The sequence below is a fragment of the Malus domestica genome, chromosome 13 (assembly GCF_042453785.1).
Source record: "Malus domestica chromosome 13, GDT2T_hap1".
NCBI lineage: Eukaryota > Viridiplantae > Streptophyta > Magnoliopsida > Rosales > Rosaceae > Malus > Malus domestica.
In genome coordinates this window covers 4,100,940-4,124,306 of record NC_091673.1, presented here as the reverse complement: position 1 = coordinate 4,124,306, position 23,367 = coordinate 4,100,940, and the positions used below count along the sequence as shown (strand labels likewise).

The window sequence follows — 23,367 nt, the reverse complement described above, 5'->3', positions numbered from 1 at the left end:
AAAAAAATTTCGACTTCCTCCACATGAAGACAACTCTCACTCTCAGTCTCGGTCAGCTTCCTGCTCTGCTCTCCAATTTCTCTGCTACTCTTCCTCAACATCTCAGCCCTTCAATTGGGACCTCCACTTCTAAGATCGGCTCCAGAACCAAATCGTTGGTGAAAAGCCCAAAATGCGATGGTCCCTATCTCTTTCTCTCATTTTCTCCTAAGGTTGAACTTGGGATTTTGTTTTCTTCTATGATTGAATTGGGGTTTTGGGTTGTCTAAGGAACTTCAAGGAGCACATGTGGCTTTGAACTTATTCAATTCTACTTCGAATCTCCTTATCTTAATTGAATCTTGCTTTGTTTAATTTCCATGGATGACAATTTTTTATTTTTTTTTGTTTTTTTGAGAAAACTTTATTTGAAGGGTGTATTAGTACTTTCATATCAATTTTTTGTTATAATTATCATAAATTTAAAAAAGTGGCTAGAATTCTATTTAGGGTCCAAAATTTGGTTAGTTTTCCAAATTTCCCTTTATTCTATACTAAGGGGGATGAGATGGGATTAGCCTCACAATGAGCTATCAATAATGTGGTTTAAATTTGCCTTTGGCAAAAATGTAACCTTAGACCTATCACTTAAAAGTGAAGAAGAATACTACTAAACCGTAGTACTAAGTGACGATTGAAATCGTTTTTTGAAAAAATGTTTCTGGGTTTTAAAAATACGTGAAGTGCTATCTGCAAAAAACACCAATTATGTCTGCACATGCCATGTGTTTTTCACACACGGTGTCACAAGTGATGTACATATGTCCTGTCAGTTACTGATTTACCACATTCAAATGTAATGTAATAAAAAATGTGTTTTATCTAACATTATTACGATATAATAACATAACTAGTCATATTCAAAAAGAATTAATAATTAATTTTTGGCTTTTAGCTAAAATGATCATTGAGATTGTTATACACCTCCTTATTTTGGTTCTTGAGAGTTGAAATTAATAGGAATGATCTTTAAGTTTGCCACCATCAATCATTTGGTAATTCTATGAAAATTTTGTTAAACAAGAGCTAAAATGACAAAAATACCCTTAATTTAATAAATAATGGTCCAAAATAATTTGGCAAAAAGTGAGGGTATTTTTATCTTATCCTTATTTAATGGAGACTTTTTACAGAATAATTAAAATGATTGATGGTGAACAAACTCATGGACCACTTTTATCGATTTCAAATCTGAATGACCAAAGTGAAAAGTTTATGTCAATTTTAAAGACTATTTTAACTTAAAAACCTTAATTTTTTGTCACTGTTAGAGCACTTCCAGCATAGGAGCCCTCCCCCCAGACTATTCACTATTTAATCCACCTAGTGAACAGTAATTGCCTTTAATGAACAGTAATCGTCTTTTGGATCTCCACCGTTGCACTTGAATAGCCTTGGCAATTGACAATAAAATATTAGTATTTTATTTATTTATAAAATAATTTTATTTGTAATCCAATCCCAATTGGCAGCTCCTCTCCCATCCCTCCCTCCCTCCATCTCATTCACTTTCCCAAATCCAATCCTAATTCTATTTATAAAATAATTTTATTTATAAAATATTTTATTTATTTATACAAATTTGTGTGAGCTTTGAAAGGATGAAGGCTATGAAGGAAGTTGTGGAGGAAAACGAAGTTAAGCCTTTGACCGCCGAGCAATTGGAGCTGTACGAGTCGCAGTTCGAGTCCGAGTCCGAGTCCTAATCCGACGACAGCATAGATGAAGAGGAGGAGGACGCCGACGACGACGATGTTCAGGAAGTTGTACAGTCGTCAAGTGGCCCTCCGATTCACTCAGTAGGCGTCTGACGTCAGCCCACGTCAGACAGCCTTCAGGCGCTCGGGCCAGCACGAATCCACGGGCTTGGAGCTCGGGCCTGCTCGGGCTCGCTCGCCAGCCAACGCTAGACTTCTTCCCTCGGACAATCAGGCCCTGTTCCGCAGCCTGTCCCTCACGTAGTCGCTCCCGCTAGAGCTGCTCTTATGTCACTACATACCAAAATATGAAGGGTGTACTGATGGTAGGTCCTTTTTTTTTAAGTTTTTAACTGAACAAGCAAACAAAATTGGCATATTGTTTGCGTGACATACGATAAACTGACTAACCTGTTTTATTCACAGCAAGATGCAATTTCTTTACGGTTAAAGCATGTGTGCCCATGGAAATGTTGGAAACTTGTTCTACCCTTTTATGGCATTTACCTAACCGAATACGGCCACATCTACATATGATGACATTGATTTATAATGTTTAATATTGTGTCTGTTTTTATAGGATGACAATAAGATCATCGTTGCTTTATGGCACAAAATGTTAGTTGATAAAAAGTAACGCGTGCAAAAAATGAGTATAGCAGCAGAAATGATAATGCTTCGTTAGATATATGGACACACAAGAAATGATAGAATTAAGAATGAAGATATCTGAGGTAAAGTAGAAGTGGCCGTAGTTGAAAATAAGATGAGAGAAGATGTTTTAGTTAGAATATGCGACTATGAAACGGAGGCAAAAGGGATAAAGAAAAACCTAAGAAGACTTTGAAAGAGACTACAAGAAAAGATATTGAGTATTTAAAGTAACGAAAGACTTAGCATAAAACCGAGTACAATAAAATTCTAAAATTTATACAGCCGACCCTACTTAATGAGATAACGCTTGATTGTTTTTTATTGTTGTAGTATTGTGGCTGCTTTTGATTAATCTTCATTAGTCAGCTATGACATGCATATTTAACTCCGCATATTGGATACCTTTGGTATTTCGGTCTAAAGTGGGTTTAATCGTCGCCAACCAATGACAAACTGTATCTCACATCATTTGGATATAAAATAGGTGAGAAATATATGTAAACATTTGGAAGATGCTTTAAGTTTCGAGTTCGAATTCCTGCTCCTTCAGTATCGTTTGTGTATATAAATAAAAAATAAAAACAATACTCTTCCATAAAATATGGACTATAATCTAAGGAAGATAGTTGTTTGTTTACAATTAAACAAGTATTGAATAATTTGATTAGAAACTATCATGTAATTTGTTCCTTAATTAGGAAATTGTTTGGTCAAGTGTGTTCCTTAATTAGGAATTAAAAAGCTCATTTGAAAGTACTTTTTAAAATGACGTTTTTAGTGAAAATATTTTTGAAATCAATCATTAGTAAAAATACAAATAAATTCTGGAAAAGTACTTAAAGCACTAATTATAAGAAGCACTTCAAACGTTTTTGGAACCCGAAAATATTTTCTCTAAAAGTATTTTCAGTAATTTTAAAAGCACTTCAAAATGAGTCTAAAGTTAATTCAGAATGATGAATTCAAAACAATGCAATTTGTTTTAACCATATGAGCAAGTAAATTAATTTGGGAACTTTAACGAAAAGCTCCCGGTACTATTTACTTTAACGAAAAATCATATTTTTACACTAAAAAGTCAATCATGGTACTATTCACTTTACCCTTTATTTTGTTCTTACGTTAAAACTGAAAGTTTTCAAGTCATTTTCATTAATTTTCCTTTAATTTAAGGCAATATGATTTCGTGACAAAAAAATAGTAGTTTAGTTTGGCTTTAAGTTTATGCAAATCTATAGATTATAATGTTCTTGTTCGCCACCCCAACTGTTGAACCAATGCAAAGGCCTCACCATCTCCGCTCTCTCTACTTGTTTTCCGAACAAGCATTGTCCTCCTCATCCTCATAGACCGGCGGAGTAACTCCGCCCATCAAGTAATTATCTGAACCAAACAGGGACCATAATGTAAATCTAATGCTACATGATTTTTGCATACATGGACTCTCACTCGGTTTCAAGTATCTCATCCCAATTTAGATTAGTTTAAAGTATGATATTGCTTTGTGTGTGAGTTTATTTGGTTTTACTTATTAAACCAATTAGCCCATACACCTAGAGAGACTGGTTCAATGAAATCAACTTGAAGAAGAATTTCTCAAAAAAAAAAAAAAAAATCTTTAAATCTTATAATTACATTCAGCATATGGTGATACTGTAGAAATGTATGCTTATTTCTAAAAAAATTAAAAAATATTGGCATATAATACCTTTCTCGGCTTTTTCGCTGAGGTCAAGTGTAGTATTTGTTCAAATTAATATTTGATACGTGGGCTAATGTTTAAAAAAAATGATATCGGAGAATATTTAGGCTAAACTACACTATACACCATGTATTATTGAACTTATCAGGGTAAGTCGAATTTGATCTCACACTTATATAAGAATACCATAAGACCGTAGTGTTAGTAACTTTTTATTGTACAATTTTTTAAATTTGAGGTGGGCTGAAGCCCAACAAGAAAACCCATAGAAGATAGAAATGGAGAACGTCTACTCATGAAGGCCCAAACTAAGATCATGACCCCGATGGGCCCAGTGGGTCAGCATAATTCAAGTTCAAACTAAGGTGGATCCTAAACCTGTGAATTTCCCGGGATTGGAAAGGAAATGGAAGACGATGAAGAAGCTCCACCTCTCGCCATTGAAATCGACCAACCCCTGGGACCCTACTCTCAGCAGCAACCCAATTCATCTAGTCACAAAGACGACGACGTGTTGGTCTGTGTCACCGTCATCACCGGCTACCTCGGCGCCGGAAAATCCACCGTAAGCTCATTTCTTTTTTTGCTATATTTTTCCATTTTTCGGGAAAAGAGTAGAGCTTTGAGTGTGTTTTTGTTGGTTTTTGAATTGGGTTAATCAGCTGGTTAATCATATATTGAAATCCCAACACGGGAAGAAAATTGCTGTGATACTAAACGATTTCGGTGAGGAAATTGGCGTGGAGAGAGCGATGATTAACCAAGGAGATGGCGGTGCGCTTGTCGAAGAGTGGGTGGAGTTAGCAAAAGGTATTTGTTGCACTGTTAAGCACAGTTTGGTGCAGGCATTGGAGCAACTTGTTCCCAAAAGAAAGTTTTTTTAAAACTATATTGAAATTTGTATGTTTCATTGAAATTTATTATTTTTTATTGTGATTATGATGAAATTTGAGACGTGGGTTTTTGGTTTTCTTTGGTTGTAGACTTGATCGTATGTTGCTGGAGACTACTGGTTGCGAAGACTGTGAGTTGGATGAAAATCTAGAATCATCTGTCAAGCTTGATTCAAGTATCACTGTGAGTTCTGATTCGTTTATCTAGTTTGTTGCTGAGTTTTGTGTTAGTTTTAATATTGGATGCGTTACATGCCAGTGTTGTATTAAAGTTCTAGCAATTTGGTTATGGGATTTTGAGTTATAATATTATGTATTGGAGCACCATTTGAAGTTTAGAACTTGTCTTGCTAAATGCTTACTTAGCTGTACTAAGTGTAGATGCACATGGTATGTTAGTTAGGTTCTGTCGGTTCCACTGTTTTCTGTGTTTTAAATACTAGCTGAGCTTGTTAAGTTCTTTTTCCAGAAAGCTATGTGATTTTATATTTATTATGTTAGTAGCAAAGGTTTATTCATCAATTTCTGTAACAGGTCGTGGATGCCAAGAACCTCCGTTATCAGCTCAGTGAGCATCGAATCTCATCTTCATTTGCTGAAGCATATCTTCAGATTGCATTTGCAGTATGGTCTCCTTATGACTTATTTTGGATGCAAAATGAAGACGATTGTATAATAGGATAGCTTTATCAGACTTGGTTTGTCGTTACTGGTAGTTTTACTCATATGATCTGTTCTATTCTAGTGCTCTCTCTCTCTCTCTCTCTCTCTCTCTCTCTCTCTCTCTCTCTCTCCCGGTTTCAACTTTGTATTATTATGCTGGATTGTATTGTGCTTGCTCTTCATATCTTATGAGTTTGGCCTTTTGTTGTAGGATGTTATTATTATTAACAAGGTTGATTTGGTTTCTCCAGAGGGTTCTGCGGATTTTCTGGAGGAACTGGAGAAGGAAATACATAGTATTAACTCACTTGCTAGTATCATCCGTTCTGTCCGTGGTCAAGTTGACCTGTCCAATATATTGGACTGTCGGGCCTATGATGCCACGGTGAGTCATGCGCATCTCCATTTTTTTGTTTGCTTATATTTGTAGTTCATACCGGTCTTCTAATAATATTCAAATTTTACTCAAAAAAATAATTTAAAACTTTTTCTTTCTCAGCATGCTACCCAGTTAGCATCATTATTGGAAGAAAGTCGCGCTCTGTCTACAAGTGATCTTCATGATAGTGGTGTCCGAACTTTATGCATTTCCGAGCCACGGCAGGTTGATCTTGAAAAGGTGTTCTTGTGAAATAGTTATGATATGAGTTGTTTGAAATCAAATACTGTTAACTATTTGGTGCTGTGTTACCAACTTTTCAGAAAGGTTAGCATTCATCATTACATTGTTGTTAGTTTGATTATTTTATTCATCTGTGAAAATTGATTGGACAATGAAGTTCTGGCAACTAACATCAATTGTTTTTTTATAAACTGTTATATAAAAGCAACAGTAAGGAATTATTTACAATTTCTGCGGCTAAAACTGTGGTCTCAAAGATAGTGGATGCTTATTTCTCGTTGCTGCAGTTTCCCGAAAATGAATAGTAATCATATGTATCAGTCATTATATCTGATGGTCTTGTTCAAAAGGTTCGTTTGTGGATTGAGGAGATTCTTTGGGAGAAGAAACATGACATGGATGTATACCGCTGCAAAGGGGTTCTGAGCGTTTATAATTCAAATCAATTACACACTTTGCAGGTACTGTTCGATGTCAAATTATGCGACTGCTTATCTTGAAAAGTTGAGTCTTATGCTGCAAATACATACTTTGCAGGTTGATACTGTACTTATATGGTAAATTGTGTGCTATTACTGGGTCTTGTTATTTACGCAACCTTTTTTCATTGATAATGGCAGGGAGTCAGCTTTTGTTCTTCTCCACATTCTAACCGGGTGATCCAGGAATTTGCCTATTTGCATTTCAGTGGGCTTGAACGAATCCGACGAAGAATCCCTTGCTTGATAGGGCTTGAGGTTAGATATCCAAGATGAAATCTCGATGCATCAGATGCTGGAGCGAGAAATGGAAGAGGGTTTAGGGTTTAGGGTTTACAGGTCATAATCTAAATGAGAACGTTCTCGCCGAGTATTTTAGATCGTGCGTAGTTTGTTGATTTGGTCACAATATTTTGTTAATTTTGAAGACTTTCAATTATATACGGATTCATTATGCTACATTGAACTCTCGATGTTGTTTTGCTTGAATACTTATAAATCAGAATTGTAAACTCTTTCGATGTGTTATAACATGATGATGAGTGCAGATCGGTCACAAAACCTGTTGGTTGTCTATTCTTGCAATTATACGAATTCATTTTAACTAGAATTCTGAACTCTCTTGACCGGTTGATTTGTAATAACATATGAGTTGTGACACTAAAAAACTTCTCGATGAAACTTTTCTCTTGCGTCAAGTCAAATATTAGACCAAAAATAATGTATACATACTGTTCTGCTATATCTATATAACACTAGAAGAAAAAACATCAAAACAAAGGAGCTGCATTTGCTATTTCAATGAAGGACTAGGCTGTTTCTGCCATATCATTTTGGTTCTCCGTCTTTAACAGTGCCGGCAGACGCATATTTCAAAAGAAGCTCCAGAGATTCCTTTTTATAGTCGATAACGGGCTGATTCGAAACCTCCTCGTTTATAATTCGGCATACCACGTACCTCTCAATCTGAAACAAAGAGAACAAAAAATGTCACCCACCAAACAATTTTGGACAAAATTCACAACCTAAAACAAAAGCATACTAGAAGAACTTTTGTACGTAGTTTACAGTCCGTACCTTATTCCTAATGCTGTCATTCAGCACATGAGCAGGTACCACATGCGGATTGAGCCTGTATTCGTTCATGACAAAGGGAGTTTTGGTCCCGTTTGGCTCCTTCCCCTCGTAGAAGTTCATGACGGCTTCAAACCCTACGATTACTTCACTATCCTTGAACAAAACCTCATATTCGTCATCGATCACCTTCCAGTAACCACCGTTTGCAGCCGTCTTAATTATCTTCCCCTCACTAGCATCAAACGGTTCTCTATTGGCAAAGTAATAGGCCGCATTGCAACCAGCATTGTGTTTGAAGTCACCTGCGAGTCACAGAACGATAAGCAATCAGATTTGAACCTAAAACAGGACTGAACTCAATAGTAGTACAAAATAACAATCAAATCGGAAACTCACCATTCGGCAGCTGATTGGGATCATACCCGTACACATCAACCTCTTTTATAAGATCGTAGGTAGGCATTGCGCGGTCCATAATCTTGTTAAACAGAAAGTACACAACGATCTCATCTTCGGTGGGATTAAATCGATACCCTAACGGTAACTTGACCTCCGCTTCTTTCTTCCCCTCTTGGACGGTCGAACACTTCAACAGATCAAACCCCTCGTACTTGTCAGCGGACTGCGAGGACGCTGAAGATGACTGCGAGGAAGCTGAGGATGCCATGGAGGGAGACAAGGACAATGACGCAGTTGATATTTTCTGTCACGGTTTGAGTTTTGAGCTCTCTGAGTTGTGGGATAAACCTTCGTTTTTGTTAACCTATACATACACATATGCATGTATATATAGAGAAGCTAAGGTAATCAAAATAGGAATACGTAATAAATTCTAGCGCGAGTATCCCATTTTTTTCTGGATTTAAATACCCTATTTATGGATTTTGGTTTGAATTAGACGTAAAACAATTTGTATCCTATTCTGGTCTCAAGCTCAGAAAAGTTAGCTAAGTAAAACAATTTGGTGTCCTATACAGGATAGAAAATCTTCTTTAGAAGAACTAAAATTGAACCAGTGTGGAGTCGGATGAGATCAAAATACACCGGTCACACTCTCTTGCGTGGGATGACTTTCCATTGAGACACAAAATCCCTCCTTGGATTGAGTTTCCACACCGTCTGTCAGTTTTCTCACATCAAATTCAAAAACATGAAGTCGAGCCAGACCAAAACAAGCAATTAAACCAAATATTTATGCTAGATGACTCAAATTGAAATTTCCTATCCGTACACTAAAGTAATTTAAAATATAATATCGTACTGTGAAATGTTATCCCATGACATAATCAAAGCTCCTAGATTGACAAGGAAAGAGAGTGCGAGAATTAAATTTAAAAAATTTGTGAAGCCAAAAGGGGATGAAAAACTTACCGGGATTTCGTACCAGTCGGAGCCAAAAACCAGAGATAGAGAGGGGGGGAATTAGATTGTGAGTGGTGGAGGGGACGGTGGAAACTGCGTGTCTAGGGTTTTTATAGCGGTAGGATTTTGAGAGAAGACAACGGAATTTCTTCGCTTTTATAACGTCTTTCCACGAGACTCGTGAGATGAAATGAACTGTTACAATTACTTCTCCCAACGTCCCACGCAAATATTGTGTCCGAGTAAACGGAGACTTGCAGCTGTACCGAATCAAAATTCAAAAAAATAAACTGCCGCCGAATCACATTCCCACCGGTCCGGGTGGGGTGGGGTCTGGGTTGGTGAAAATGAGAAAAACTAATGGAAATGATTTGAAAACTTTGAGATTTAACGAAAATGACAAAATAAATGATAAAGTGAATAATATCGGAATTGACTTTTAATGTAAAAATATGATATTTCGTTAAAATAAACAGTACTGTGAACTTTTCGTTAAAATTTCCGTAGAAATATGGCACAACCGAATAATTTGTTTGAATTGACCCAAAAAGAGGGTAATTTTGTTTGAAATGTTAAATACATCGGAGCGACGTCGTTTGGCCTTTTCCCGAATCCCTTCTTCCTCTGGCGTTTCCGTGCGACTTCACTCTCTGTCTCCAATTTCAAACCGAATTGTTTGAGTCGTTTGACTCCTTCCAGTTCCATCTGAAATCGTCTTCTTCTTCTCGTCGAACATGTACTTTTCAAGCTCCGTATTTCTCGCTTTCTTCCATTTTTGTGCTTATGCATTAATGCTTTGTTAATTAATCGCTTCTTAATCTCGTTTTATTTGAGTTAATTTTGTCGATTCTTCAGTTTGTAGGGTTTTTAATTGTTGTTTTCGTATTAATTTCCGTAGAGAGTGCTTGTATGTTCGGTCTAATCGTTAATTAAGGTTTTCAGTCTGGAAAGTGGAAAGTGGGAGGCTTTGTTTGAATACTGGTTGAGAATTGATAATTTATAGTTTTGTTTTTTAATTCATCTCATTTTCTGATTTCGTGTTCGTTACCAGCTCCGAGAGTGCCGATTGAATTGTAATTTCACTACAACGGAAATATGGTATGATCCCACATCGACTACACTTATGGAGTGTAGGGGTGTAGGGTTCTTAATTCGTTGGGTGCTCTAACTATTCTACTAGTCTTTTGGGTTTGGGCTCCTAACATTGGTATCAAAGCTTAGGTTTCTGATGCTGCGGAGGGAGCGATCTGGAAATGGCTACCTTAACGGGACGACCACATGGTGCGCTGCCATTAAGAGTGAAAATTACCAGAGTAAGGGCCGTCGTAGGTGCCGGCTTCTGAAGGATGGTATAATGTCTTGATCCCACATCGACTACACTTATGGAAGTGCAGGGATTCTTAAGTCCTTGGGACCCTCCCACCTATTCGACTAGTCTTTTAGATTGGGTTCTTCCTCTTGGGCTTGAGTACCTAACAAAATATTGTAACGAAAATCGCCTCGCATCTGAATATGATATCCCTTTCAGATATGGTTTATAGCTTTGTTTGTTGGAATATGATTACAGAACGATGGTGATTTTGGTTGATTCGCGCTTATCGTTAACAATGTGTATGTGAACCAGCAGCTATTGGAGAGTTGCTTCTGAATTTCAAGAAGTTGGGAATTATTTTGTCCACTTAGACGAAGGTATATTCTTCTGCAAATGGCATTGGTTGTGATTTGTGGACAACCCTGCAACGGGAAGTCAAAGGCTGCGCTCTCAGAGAATCGGGATCAAATCAAATCGTTAGGGTTATTGATGAGACTTCCTTTCATCTTGATCGCAATGATAGCTATGCCAATATGCTTGCGGAGAAGAATTTAAGAGGAGTGCTAAGATCTGAAGTCGATAGATCAGTGTCAAAAGACAGTATTATAATTGTAGATTCTTTGAATAGCATCTAGGGTTACAGGTACGAGTTGTGGTGTTTGGCTCGTGCTGCGACGAACTTTCAAGATCAGTTGGCCTTCCAGAACTTCGTAGGCTGCGACGAACTTTCATCAAGTTGACAGGGCATACTAGTTTAAGTGGGCGACCACCACCTTCTGATGCAGACAGTGCAAAGAGGATGTTTGTTGATTACTTGAACAGGGAACTGGAAACTGCTTGAAGGCGGAAAGCAAGGATGATGTTAAAGTTTTCGGGAGGTTTTCTTCAGTTATCTTCTGCTAGCAAACATAGACGAATCATTCCTGCTTCAACCGACGGGAAACTGGTACTGTTTTTTGCCTAGACATATACCAATGTCACTTATTCACCACATTCAGACGCTATATGCTAGTTGGACGGCGGAATGGCGCCTAGCGCCTAGGTGGACTAGGTGAATTTAAGAAAATTTATCATAAAATTTATCATATTTCGTATAAATACGTGTCTGTTTATATTTAAAATTTATATAATTTTATCAAAAATTACATAATAGAATGACATATATATTATGAAATATTAGAACATAATGAGTATTCAATAAATCTCTTACAATATTTCGAATGTGGGCAGATCGATTTTGTTTATTAGTAGTTGCTGATAAAGTCTTTCAAGAGGATTATGGGATTGAAATTGTCTGAAAATTCTGGATGAAATTATTTATATAGTTTTGTTTTTTCAGGGGCATTATTTACACAGACAGAGAATAAAGCCTGAGAGCCACATGGAATTAAAGCTGTCAATTTTTTTCTTGAGCAAGAATCTTCTCTCTAATCCCTAGTAGAGCAAATCTTCGGGCATAAAATATAAAAAACAGAAACCGTGGGCTTAACCCACTACGATTGTCACAGCTAATATTCTACCTGCACCACTCTGGATCTGCAGATTTGGCAACAAAAATAATATATTTCTTAACTAGAAAGGCTCCAAATTTGCAAAAGTAGCTCCACAACTCGTATCTTTATTTTATAGATAAACTAATGAAAAATGTTTGAAAATTTGGGAGGTGTTTGTTGTACCGAATTGTCTTGGACTGGACTAGCTTAAGGGATTAAGCTAGACTGGCTTAGACTAGACTAAGCTAAACTAGCTTAGTGAAGTGTTTGGTGTAGTGTCGGACTAAGAAGCAGACTAATTAATAAACTATAATATTATATTTATATCTATCAATATTTTATGTATCTATTAATATTTTATCTATTTTATTTTTAATTTATTTTTTTCTTTTTGGATTCTCTTCCTTTTTTTAGGAAACATCCACCATTTTTCCACCATTCTCCCTCGTTTTCTTCGGCACACCGTCTCCCTCTCATCTCTCTTTTTTCTCCCCTTTTTCTCCCTGTTTTCTTCTTCAACGGAGGAAGCTGTGCATTTTGCACCTAATTTGGATCAAAGACCAACAAGTCTTTCTTCTTGTTCCTCTAACCAGAGATAGCTCTCTTTTTTTCACAAAAATCCCAAATCAAGGTAATAGATTTCTAGGTTTCTGGAGAAGAGCATTGTGGATTTTTGGAGGTCTTTCGTTTTTTGCTTACAGATTTCTGGAGAAGTGCACAGCAACCCAAGGTAATAGATTTCTAGGTTTATTGCAGATTTTGATATTTTCTATATTTGGGATTTATAAGGTTTAATCTTCGAATTGTAGTGTTGTGTAGGGTGTGGATTAAGCTTATTGGAAGCTTAACCGAATGAATTCATCTCTGAAACAAAGAGGGGGTTGGGTTTGCGGGACAAAATGGGCAAAGCCGTTTCAGATTTGGTGACTGGAGAAAAGGGTGGAAGGCATGATTTGGTAACTGGGTTCACGGGAAGAAGGAGATATGGGATGCATGCTTGCAGACGACGTGGGCGCTAGAGACGGGATTAGCAATCTGCCAGTTTTCGGGGGGACCAGCTAAGAACAGCTAGTGAAGCTTTTAGTCGGTGCGAGTCCGACTTAGTTTCATTAAAGGCAGTCTTTGTTTGCGCCAAACACGGGCTAAGACTCCTACCTAACTTAGTCCAGTCCAGTGAGACTTAAAGAGGCCAAACAAATGCGCCCTTGAAGTTTTAACGATAAGGACAAAATAAAGGGAGATTGACTTTTTAGTGTAAAAATGTAGTTTTTCGTTAAAGTGAACAATATTGGGAGTTTTTCGTTAAAGTTTTCTTATTTTATTAAGTAATACGATGGTAACCATTAAAGTTGGTTACCAGCTAACACCTACCCAATTCCTTATTTTATTTTAGTTTTGAAAAAAACCCGGTTAAGCTCATTGGCTAACCTAGTGGTTGAGATGAATTTCAATTTTAGGCACATTCTATGCGACACGTTTTGAGTTCGATTTCTGACATTAGTGAATCACATGATGTTGGACAAAGAGAGGCTAAAATTCCTTTGAGAACTTTTTCGAACTCTGTAAAGGTGGACACCAACCGGTCCCTTTTTAGAAAAGAATTATAAACCCGGTTATGCAAAAATATTTTTTATTAAAAACATGTTGAAATTTTTATACAAACTTCATGTGCTTTTCCTAGTGATTCTTTGAAAAAAAAATGTTTCATTGACCCATAAGCGATTGAACATTGTTAGATTTTTCTACCAACCGTAATAAAATACGTTTTTAGTACTCAAAGTATTTTTACCTTTTCTAGATACAATCTCTAATATGGCCCAAATAAATCTCCAAACGGTGCCCTAAAGTATTTTTACTTTTTCTAGAAACAGTATTCTTAAAAAGGAGGACAACAGTTAACAAGTTACGATTATCCACTCATTCAGGGTCTGGAAAAACTATGAGAAATTTCATCCTACCCGTGGCTAGAGTCAATTACACTCACCAACTAGGAGCATCGAACCTGACCTCTCATAATTTTTTATTTATTGAAGAGTCGCAGTCTGCGTCCTTATCATTGGGCCACTTACTATGATTTATTAGGTGATATTTTAGAAAAAAAGACTTCTTAAATTCATTAGCACTATAAATTTTTCTGTCAAACATAACAGAAACGCTTAAAACGACCACAATCAATCCCAAATGGTTGAGGGATGGGATTCTTTTGGTTTGTCCATATGGGGTTGGTTGGTTTCCAAACGCAACCGTTTTCCATTTTTGCACTGCACCGAATAGATGTGACGTGTAATTTTCTTTTCCGTCCGGGAAAAAAAGGAAGTCAGGAAACATTTTGACAACGACGTGCTTGAAATAAATAGTAAATACAAATTGGAATTATTGTGGAGGATTATCTTCTTCTGGGAGATAGTAATTAGCCAAATGGAGTATGATTAGCAATGAAAAATAGTGATTAAAACTAATTAATCCAGTTACCGTGACGGTTGAATCGCAGCCGTCAATTATATTCTTTTTATATCTCGACGCTTAGTTCTAGTGTTTGCTTACGTCATGGCGTAGGAATAAAAGTTATAAAACAACCAACAACCAAAAGTAATTTTTTTTTTAAAAAGTGAAAGACACAATAAATAACAATGATTTCCCATTAATTCAATTTCGTTATAAAATTAATTAATTTAATGATTGTTTTCTGTCTAAATCAGCGACCCTCTGGATCTGATTAAGGATCGAGTTATAAATTAAACTCCAACACGAACTCACAAAAAAAAAAAAAAAAAAAAAAAAAAAACAACTAGAATTCCTATAAATTTGGACTCACATTAAAAGATAGACTCTTTCTCTGTTTTGAGGCTTTGAATCTCCACCCTTCAACGAACCCAAAACCGGTAAGCATTTCCCCAAAACCCTAATAATTATCAGTTTTGGGAAATGGGTTTCTGTTTTCGTTATTAAATTCGATATATTTTTTTGGATTTCATTCCTTTTTGTTCTATGTTGGATGATTGATTTGATTTTGCTTTTGATTGGATCTGAGTTGAAAGTTTTTGGATTTTCCATTTCGGGATCTGGGATTGGTAAGTGATCTGTAAAAATGGAAAGTCATGGCATTTATTTTTGAGCTAATGCTCTGTTTGGTTGCTGGGAAAAGGGTGGAAAATTGAGAATTGAATTTGGAATCTTTTCAGTAGATTCTGTTGTGGGATTTACTTGTAATTTTCTCAGCACCCAAATGGGAATTTATGTTTTAGGGACATTTATTGTTAGGAATTTGATGTTGTGGATCTTTGGATTTTGTTGCAGGTTGATCTTTAGCTCAACACTTGTCATTGTCCGTTTCTTTACGAATTTGGCGTTAAATTCGCCGTGGGAAGGTTTAGAATTTTCTGGTTCATAATTGAGTACTGAATTGTGTTGGGTTGGGTTGTGAACTTGTGATCTTGACTTTGTTTCTAAGTAAGGATCACCGATGGATTTACAGACTGATTTATGAGTCTGATGGCACGATCAGAAGGCGAAGGATTGCATATGTTGTTGTGGAAGAAGTGGAATTTATTGTTTCAATGCTTGTAGGAATTGTCCGGATTCAAGGCAATATATATACAAGCTTGTATGTTATGGTAGGTTATGGTTTTCGCTGTTCTTCGAGATTTAAGCTGAAGAGCTTCGTAATTTAGTGGGGGTTATTTTGGAATTCTAAAGTTGGGGTTTCACGATTTGGACATGAGAAGCTCCTGGTTCAGTAAACTCTCCGTCATTTTTGGCCCTAGACCGCCACTCAATTGGTTACTCTTGTGTGGTGTTATTGTACTCGCACTAATTGCAGTGCTGGGATCCTCTTCTTCAAATACATTTGACTCTTTAACTCCCACTTCAGTACCCAACATATATACAAACTATAGGAGGCTAAAGGAGCAAGCGGCGGTTGATTATCTGGAGCTGCGGTCTCTCTCACTGGGGGCTAGTCGACAAAGAGAGCTTGGCCTTTGTGGCAAAGAAAGAGAAAATCATGTGCCTTGTTACAATGTTTCAGCAAACGTTTTAGCTGGGTTTAATGATGGGGAGGAGTTTGATCGGCATTGTGAAGTATCAAGAAATATAGAACGGTGTCTGGTTCGCCCTCCTAAGGATTATAAGATCCCCTTGAGGTGGCCAGCTGGTAGGGATGTGATATGGAGTGCAAACGTGAAGATAACCAAAGACCAATTTCTTTCATCTGGAAGCATGACCAAAAGGTGCTCCGCGGTTAAAGCTATATATTTGGCCGCTTTTAAATAGTGATGTCTCAACAGTGAATTAAAACATTTACATTTCTCAACTCTTTACAAATTGAATTAGTTTTTATGCTGTTTACGTATTTTTTGTTGCGAGTGAATATTTATTTCTGTACATAATTATTTTTTAACTTCTTGACAAAATATTTAGGTTGATGCTGCTAGAAGAAAATCAAATTGCCTTTCACTCTGAGGATGGTCTGATTTTTGGTGGTGTCAAGGATTATTCTCTTCAAATTGCGAAGATGCTAGGTTTGAAAAGTGACTCTGACTTTCTTCAAGCTGGTGTAAGTCTTCTTTGTGAATTACAGTTGTAATTATCAATTTTTACTTCTCTTGGGCAGTGTGACTCTTAGATTTCAAAGAGGCTAGAATTTGTTAACACTTATCTCTGCTGTTGTCTCATAGCCCAAAATTTAAGATTGTGCCTGAAGCAAACAAACCATGCTACTTTTGCTTCTTGTTTGTTACACATGTAAAGTCCGACTTGTGCAAGATTTATTTTAATTATATCTACGTTAAACTACAGGTGCAAACTGTACTGGATATTGGTTGCGGTTTTGGTAGTTTTGGAGCTCATTTAGTATCGCTGAATGTAATGGCTATTTGTATTGCGGCATATGAGGCAACTGGCAGTCAAGTTCAGTTGACCCTTGAGAGAGGTCTTCCAGCAATGATTGGCAACTTCATTACAAGACAGCTTCCATATCCAGCATTGTCGTTTGAAATGGTTCATTGTGCTCAATGCGGTATTGTTTGGGACAAAAAAGGTAACTGGAATTTTCATTGCTCATATTTCTCCTTTGGAGTTGCCCTTTGCTTTTTCCGAATACCATTCCTCTCATGGATCCTTAATTAATTCTTGAATCAGATTGGATGTTGCTTTTGGAAGTTGACCGGGTACTCAAGCCCGGAGGCTACTTTGTTTTAACCTCATCGACAAGCCAACCATATGGAAGTTCATTGAGCATGAAGAATAGCATGGTCACAACAATGGAGGAATTGACCCTGAAAGTCTGTTGGACTCTAAAAGCTCAGCAATATGAAACTTATATCTGGCAGAAAACTGTGGATTCTGATTGCTATACATCTCGGTGAGGATCTCTTGTGGATAATTGTTAGTTTGACATTTGAAAATTCAGTACTGTTTAAAGCTTTGGCATTGAATTGCACTATTGAGCTAGTGTATTCCAAGAGCTCCGCTCATTTGTCTTCCACTGAAAAGAGCATTAGTAATGTTTTTCTTTCTGTGCTTTATTGTAGCAAGCAGGGTGCTCTACCAGTTTGTAATGAAGGGCACGACGTTCGATCATATTATAAGCCTCTCGTATCATGTATAAGTGGGACCACCAGCAAACGCTGGGCTCCAATCCGAAATAGGTCCTCTACTCCTCATCGATTGAGCTCAGCTGAGTTTGAAGTTCATGGAAAGTATTGTTCCATTATCATGCAGTTCTGCGCTTCATGTGCTCTGCCAGCGTATTAATACCCTTTTACCCTTGCAGGAGTTCAACCTGAAGATTTCTTTGAAGACTTACAGGTCTGGAGATCAGCTCTGAAGAACTATTGGTCTTTGCTTACACCCTTGATATTTTCCGACCATCCGAAGAGACCAGGCGATGAAGACCCATTACCTCCATTCAACATGCTACGCAATGTGATGGACATGAGTGCTCACTATGGGGGTTTAAATGCTGCTTTTCTGGAGGAAAGAAAATCAGTGTGGGTGATGAATGTCGTGCCTGTCAATGCTCCCGACACACTTCCTCTCATTCTAGATCAAGGTTTTGCTGGTGTTTTGCATGACTGGTAAGTCGGTTTCAGTCTCTTCAGAAACTCTGACTAACTTGATACTAGAAGATTTTTCTGCGTGGCGCAAATGCACTGTTTATACGAGGAAAAAGAAATTTGAGAATGCTTAACTCTAATTAAGGCTGACAAACTTTGAACGTAAAAAAACTAGGACTCATTTGTGCTCTTTATATCCTATGCTCTTCCCCTTTCTATAAAATTGTGCCTGCAATATAAATTTCTTGAGTAGAGTTGTCATGATCTATCTATCGGTACAGGTGTGAACCATTCCCTACATATCCTCGAACATATGATTTGTTGCATGCAAATGGGCTGCTCTCACATCTCTCTTCAGAGAGGTGCAGCATGATGGACTTATTCTTGGAGATGGACCGGATTCTGCGACCTGAGGTATTTTTATTTTCCTCTTTTGCTTATATTGTTAACCTTTAATATTTCCGTGTTATACGTGATATTGATCACTTTGGGACATGAATTTGTGGCCGTTTGGCAGGGATGGGTTGTTCTCTGTGATAAAGTGGGAGCTATAGAGATGGCGCGCGTGTTTGCCACACAAATACGTTGGGAAGCAAGGGTGATTGACCTTCAGAATGGAAGTGACCAACGACTACTCGTTTGCCAAAAGCCTTTCGTAAAAAAATGATCATTTTACCTCGGAAGCCATCATTGCGGACATGTACAATTGTTTTTCCTCCCTTGCTCTGGAAACTTCTCTCGTCTTTCGAAAATTCAAATTTGGCTTGCGCAAGGCAGGCCTGTCTCTTGATTTTAGTGGCACTAAGTTATCAGCCGTTGGACGTAGGCGGTTTAGAACGGTTGCAGGGTATTTTTCACCGAGCCTCAACTTGCGCGAGGAGCGATGTGGGGTTTGGGTAAATCACGAATTAACTGTCATTTTTGTGTTCATTAGCAGATTATGATCTGGCAAGAAAATGTGATTTGTGATCAGAATCCGAAGAACGTCGAAGGCGCTCATGAGTCTTTACTGGAGTGAGCATGTGGAAGCTGTAGAGTAGAATATTTCGCACAGAAGTAGCTGCAACTCGTATGTTTTTGTGTTAAGGCGTTTGTAGCAATTCATTCATCCGTTTTTTTTTTCTTCGTGCAATTTTTTCTTCTTATTTGTTTATTCATTTTAATATTTGTAAGAACAAATCCTTACTGTGTCCAAAAATCAAAAAGTTTGGACACATTTTCGTGTGATCATAAAAGGTGCTGAGTTGGGAAATACTGGAAGCAATTTGTTAATGTTAAAAAATTCCCTTCTTTCTTTGATTTGAGATTGATACCTCAACTTGCTCCCTTGCATATGGTAAATTTGCAACCCTTGTACATGGACAACACAAATCACATGACGAATTTGCAAGCTTGGCAAGCAGTAGCACACCACAAATCAGACGTTGAATTTTCAAGCCTAGTACGTGTACAACACAAATACTCTTAACATATACTTTCGGACTTTATAAGCCAACCGAAGATGGCGCCACCAAGGGCTAGTACTTGTGGACCACACCCCCCATGGTGTAAATATTCCGTGCAATAAAAAATCAAATACCAACATTGTTATTAGTATTACGGTCTGCTATAACTCACTTAGACTCTTGGTGGTATTAGTATTACGGTCTGCTATAGTTCTTGGTGGTGGTGTTTACGATCTGTGGAAGACTATCGACAAATCATGCACTTTATGGAAATGAAGCTTGGAGAAAGCCATGGTTGGCATGGCTAGTGGAAGGAGCGCCATATAAGTTGTGAGTTTTTTTCTTAATATTTTATTTGTTATGTACATAATATTATTTTGCAACTAATTGTTTTAATGTATTTTTTGCATAGGGCTTTGTGGAAAGATTTAGTGATTTTTCAATAGTTATCGGAATTTAAATATTTTTAAATTAAAATGTTCATAAAATTAATTTACGATAATCTACATAATTTATTTTTTTAAAGTTAATTTAAGAAAAAAATTAGCCTAAGTTCATTCTTTAATAATCCCGAGTTAAATTTTAGGCTAGAAGGGTTGTAGCAGAAAAGTTGTTTCTGAGCTAAAAGATAAATTTTCCGAGCTAAAAATTTTGACTTTTAGCCCAAAAATTGAAGATAATCTTATAAGTAAAATATCTCTTAATTTCAAATTTTATAAATAACGAGTTTAATAACTAATTACGGTTGAGCCATTACGTGGCTTTAGCCGAAAACAAGATCCCTCACGTCACAACTCCATTGCTTATGCTGGCATTGGTAGATGTGGAAAATCCCGAAAAAGCCCCTCCGAGAGAAGGGCAAGTATTCAAGGGCGTTCATTTCATTGCGTTCCTACTGCGAGTGTCCTCCTCTCTTTCAAACGTTCCGAACGGACGGTCCAGATCTGGTCAGGGGCACCCCGAAAGTTGCTCGATGTTTAACAGCAAACAACCCCCTAATCCTATTATTATTATTATAATTATTATTATTTCAGTCAGTTGCATTCACCATCGTCTTCGCTTTGATCATCATCTTCGAACGATCATTCTCTCTCTGAAACGAAACGATGTCGTCGCCCGAGAAGGAGAGAGAGTCCCAGGTTTACATGGCCAAGCTCGCCGAGCAGGCCGAGCGTTACGAAGGTCTCTCACTCACACCTCACTCTAATTATATGTATATGTAGGATTGTGAGTGTTTCAGCATTGTATTGGATCTTACGGAATTTTGTATGGAATTACGGATGCAATGCCTTTGTTTTTGTTCCATTTTTTGTTGCATTGGAGGATTTCAAAGTTGTTATTATTCGACCGTTATTTGATCATTGTGTTGGTTTGAACTTTGAGAGAATTAAATCTCATGGATTATGCTATTTAGATAAATACTTGCATATACTTATATATATATATATATATATATATATATATGTGTGTGTGTCAAAGCTGGCATTGATCAGATTGTGTATGTTTCAGCATTTGTATCGAATTTAGAGAATTTGTTGTATAAAATTCTGAATGATTTTGTACTATTTGTTAGATTTGATCAATTTTTGATCACTTTGTTAAATATTATGGAACATATTGTTTGGATTAATATTGAAAAATGGAAATGAATCGGACACGTGTTTTTGGTCGAAATTGAATGTGTGTTTTGCTGTGTGGGCTAGTTTGATTTGGTTTTAAATGGGTGAAGGATATCTAAACAGTGATGGTTAATTGGTTGTTGTTTCGGTTTAGGATTTGTTCGTCCTTTTTTTTTGGAATATAGGGAGAATCAAATGTATACACTTTTATGCGTAATGTTGAAACTAGTGGAAATGAGTCACTATCTGTATGTCAAGATAGTTTTCTCTCTGAATTGTTATGTTTACTTGATGATGCAGAAATGGTTGAGTGTATGAAGAAAGTTGCGAAACTTGACCTTGAGCTGACTGTAGAGGAGAGGAATCTTCTTTCTGTGGGATACAAAAATGTCATAGGTGCTCGACGGGCCTCTTGGCGCATCATGTCTTCCATTGAGCAAAAGGAAGAGTCTAAGGGGAATGAGCACAATGTGAAACTGATCAAGGGTTACCGGGTGAAGGTGGAGGAGGAACTCTCCAAGATTTGCAATGACATTCTGTCAATCATAGACAAGCACCTGATTCCCTCTTCCAACTCTGGAGAGGCCACTGTTTTCTACTACAAGATGTGAGTCCCATTCATCATACTGTATTTGAAATTAATAATGTTTTTGTGACCAATAGTTACGTGCATGTTACAGGAAAGGTGACTATTACCGGTACCTTTCTGAGTTCAAGACCGATCAGGACAAAAAAGAGGCAGCTGATCAGTCACTCAAGGGATACGAGGCATGTTTAATTTAACCACTTTTAACACAAATGGATGTTAATCAGTGATTATGTATGTTTCATTCTTTACACCGCCTATCATTTGATGTGCTCTCCAATTCCCACGTCTTTTCTCAGGCTGCATCAGCCACTGCAAACACAGATCTCCCATCAACCCACCCAATCCATCTTGGTCTAGCCCTCAACTTCTCTGTCTTCTACTATGAGATTATGAATTCTCCTGAGAGGTATCAATGTACATCTGTTATCTGATCATTTTCGTTGAAGTAACTCCTGAGATGTTTGTTGTTATCGGATACTTGTAGGGCTTGCCATTTGGCTAAACAAGCATTTGATGAGGCAATTGCAGAGTTGGACACCTTGAGTGAGGAGTCATACAAGGACAGCACCCTTATCATGCAATTGTTGAGAGACAACCTCACTCTCTGGACCTCTGATTTGCCTGAAGACGGAGGTACAGCATACCTCGATGCCTGATAAACATGCATTTACGTTTTCAGTAAAACCCTGATCATATTTGCCAAGTAACACACATTTACAATATAATCCTTCCTAATTCCAAACAATATAAAGGAACTTTCCTTTTCAACTTACTGTACACTTAGAAAGACTTCGAAAGACTTCTGTTTATCTTCAGCTCCTCTTTGTATGAATGTGAAACAACAACGGGCATGCTGTTGGTGAATGGATACAGGTATCAAAACTGTATGAACTTATAGGGTAGTATGTGACCGAACGCATGCGTAGGTACACATACAAAGGTGCCCGTATCTCTGCGCAGGCACCGGCATGGTAGAAGTTTCTGTTCTGAATCATAATTCAGATGAAAAAGACTTAATGGGAAAGTGCTTTTGTGCAGGTGATGACAACTTCAAAGGTGAAGAATCCAAACATGCCGCCGAATCTGCAACTGATAAGGTAAGTGCTTATTATCTTTTTCTTTGGGGCTTAATCGGTAATAATCAATTGCTACTAACTAACTGTTACTCTGGATAAAACACAGTAAATCTTGCAGCATTGATCGGGTTACCTGAAATAGCCCGGAAAACTGCAAGTAGAAAGACTTCTGCAAAACGCGACCCTTTAGCATTTCTCTCACTCAGTTTTCGCGAGGGGATTTGACTCAAGGACGTAGACATAATTTTTTTACGATATTGATCCTTCTAGGTTCCAAAGAAGATTAGGATTTGATCAATTTTCTGTTCTTATTTTTGTTTCTGGATTGATGGTTTTGCTACATGTTCTTTAATATAAGCTTCTTATGTTAAGCAATAGACCTTTTATCTTCTCTTTTACTTTTATAGTCCCCTTGCTTGTCTTGCAAGTTTGAGATAAACTTGACTTTTCCTATACAATACATATTTTGTTAACGATGGTGAGCATTGTCACTTAATTATTTGAGACTGAATAAATCCGATTTAATTTACCCGTTACTTGAATTTTTTAAGTTCGTTCAAACTTGAATTATTGTGGTGGCGATGCTCAC

At 37.2% G+C, this 23,367-nt stretch overlaps 4 protein-coding genes and 1 pseudogene across 7 annotated transcripts; 4 read left to right on the top strand and 1 right to left on the bottom strand.

Annotated features, from left to right (window-relative positions):
• Positions 1 to 4,482: 4,482 nt before the first annotated feature.
• On the top strand, positions 4,483 to 7,296 carry LOC103451776 (uncharacterized). The gene is made up of 5 exons (XM_029091771.2): positions 4,483 to 4,657; positions 5,076 to 5,169; positions 5,520 to 5,609; positions 6,621 to 6,731; positions 6,891 to 7,296. Exons 1-5 carry the CDS (start codon positions 4,509 to 4,511, stop codon positions 7,023 to 7,025), a joined length of 579 nt encoding a protein of 192 aa, XP_028947604.1. The 5' UTR covers positions 4,483 to 4,508; the 3' UTR covers positions 7,026 to 7,296.
• Positions 7,297 to 7,418: 122 nt separating this feature from the next.
• LOC103451777 (NAC transcription factor 29) lies at positions 7,419 to 9,670 on the bottom strand. Of its 4 annotated transcripts, none has more exons than XM_008391205.4 (4): positions 9,198 to 9,670; positions 8,223 to 8,529; positions 7,827 to 8,128; positions 7,419 to 7,715 (listed from the first exon to the last, which is right to left on the bottom strand). In XM_008391205.4, the coding sequence occupies exons 2-4, from the start codon at positions 8,491 to 8,493 to the stop codon at positions 7,578 to 7,580; spliced, it is 711 nt and encodes a 236-aa protein (XP_008389427.2). In that variant the 5' UTR covers positions 8,494 to 8,529; positions 9,198 to 9,670; the 3' UTR covers positions 7,419 to 7,577. The 4 variants fall into 4 exon arrangements, with proteins under 4 accessions (XP_008389427.2, XP_017192185.2, XP_008389425.2 ...); XM_017336696.3 differs by having other exon boundaries at positions 8,223 to 8,945; positions 9,198 to 9,511; XM_008391203.4 differs by having other exon boundaries at positions 8,223 to 8,589; positions 9,198 to 9,460.
• Positions 9,671 to 9,788: 118 nt separating this feature from the next.
• Positions 9,789 to 13,300, top strand: LOC114820316 (protein KTI12 homolog; annotated as a pseudogene).
• A 1,413-nt stretch (positions 13,301 to 14,713) lies between these two features.
• LOC103423870 (probable methyltransferase PMT5) lies at positions 14,714 to 19,301 on the top strand. The gene is made up of 9 exons (XM_070810770.1): positions 14,714 to 14,875; positions 15,291 to 16,222; positions 16,413 to 16,548; positions 16,791 to 17,031; positions 17,133 to 17,355; positions 17,525 to 17,690; positions 17,769 to 18,070; positions 18,331 to 18,463; positions 18,567 to 19,301. Exons 2-9 carry the CDS (start codon positions 15,711 to 15,713, stop codon positions 18,714 to 18,716), a joined length of 1,863 nt encoding a protein of 620 aa, XP_070666871.1. The 5' UTR covers positions 14,714 to 14,875; positions 15,291 to 15,710; the 3' UTR covers positions 18,717 to 19,301.
• Positions 19,302 to 20,393: 1,092 nt separating this feature from the next.
• LOC103414282 (14-3-3-like protein GF14 iota) lies at positions 20,394 to 23,155 on the top strand. The gene is made up of 7 exons (XM_008352677.4): positions 20,394 to 20,676; positions 21,414 to 21,720; positions 21,794 to 21,881; positions 21,999 to 22,108; positions 22,187 to 22,335; positions 22,741 to 22,799; positions 22,885 to 23,155. Exons 1-7 carry the CDS (start codon positions 20,601 to 20,603, stop codon positions 22,885 to 22,887), a joined length of 792 nt encoding a protein of 263 aa, XP_008350899.2. The 5' UTR covers positions 20,394 to 20,600; the 3' UTR covers positions 22,888 to 23,155.
• The last annotated feature ends 212 nt before the right edge of the window (positions 23,156 to 23,367 follow it).

Excerpts from the sequence above, each read along its gene's own strand:
- LOC103451776 (XM_029091771.2), top strand. The coding sequence starts at position 4,509 with ATGAAGAAGCTCCACCTCTCGCCATTGAAATCGACCAACCCCTGGGAC. Across the intron at positions 5,170-5,519 it reads AGCTTGATTCAAGTATCACT|GTCGTGGATGCCAAGAACCT; the intron begins GTGAGTTCTGAT and ends TTTCTGTAACAG. Across the intron at positions 5,610-6,620 it reads ATCTTCAGATTGCATTTGCA|GTTCGTTTGTGGATTGAGGA; the intron begins GTATGGTCTCCT and ends CTTGTTCAAAAG.
- LOC103451777 (XM_008391205.4), bottom strand. The coding sequence starts at position 8,493 with ATGGCATCCTCAGCTTCCTCGCAGTCATCTTCAGCGTCCTCGCAGTCC. Across the intron at positions 8,129-8,222 it reads TCCCAATCAGCTGCCGAATG|GTGACTTCAAACACAATGCT; the intron begins GTGAGTTTCCGA and ends TGTGACTCGCAG. Across the intron at positions 7,716-7,826 it reads ATGACAGCATTAGGAATAAG|ATTGAGAGGTACGTGGTATG; the intron begins GTACGGACTGTA and ends TCTTTGTTTCAG.
- LOC103423870 (XM_070810770.1), top strand. The coding sequence starts at position 15,711 with ATGAGAAGCTCCTGGTTCAGTAAACTCTCCGTCATTTTTGGCCCTAGA. Across the intron at positions 17,032-17,132 it reads TATTGTTTGGGACAAAAAAG|ATTGGATGTTGCTTTTGGAA; the intron begins GTAACTGGAATT and ends TTCTTGAATCAG. Across the intron at positions 18,464-18,566 it reads ACCGGATTCTGCGACCTGAG|GGATGGGTTGTTCTCTGTGA; the intron begins GTATTTTTATTT and ends GCCGTTTGGCAG.
- LOC103414282 (XM_008352677.4), top strand. The coding sequence starts at position 20,601 with ATGTCGTCGCCCGAGAAGGAGAGAGAGTCCCAGGTTTACATGGCCAAG. Across the intron at positions 21,721-21,793 it reads ACTGTTTTCTACTACAAGAT|GAAAGGTGACTATTACCGGT; the intron begins GTGAGTCCCATT and ends TGCATGTTACAG. Across the intron at positions 22,336-22,740 it reads TGATTTGCCTGAAGACGGAG|GTGATGACAACTTCAAAGGT; the intron begins GTACAGCATACC and ends GCTTTTGTGCAG.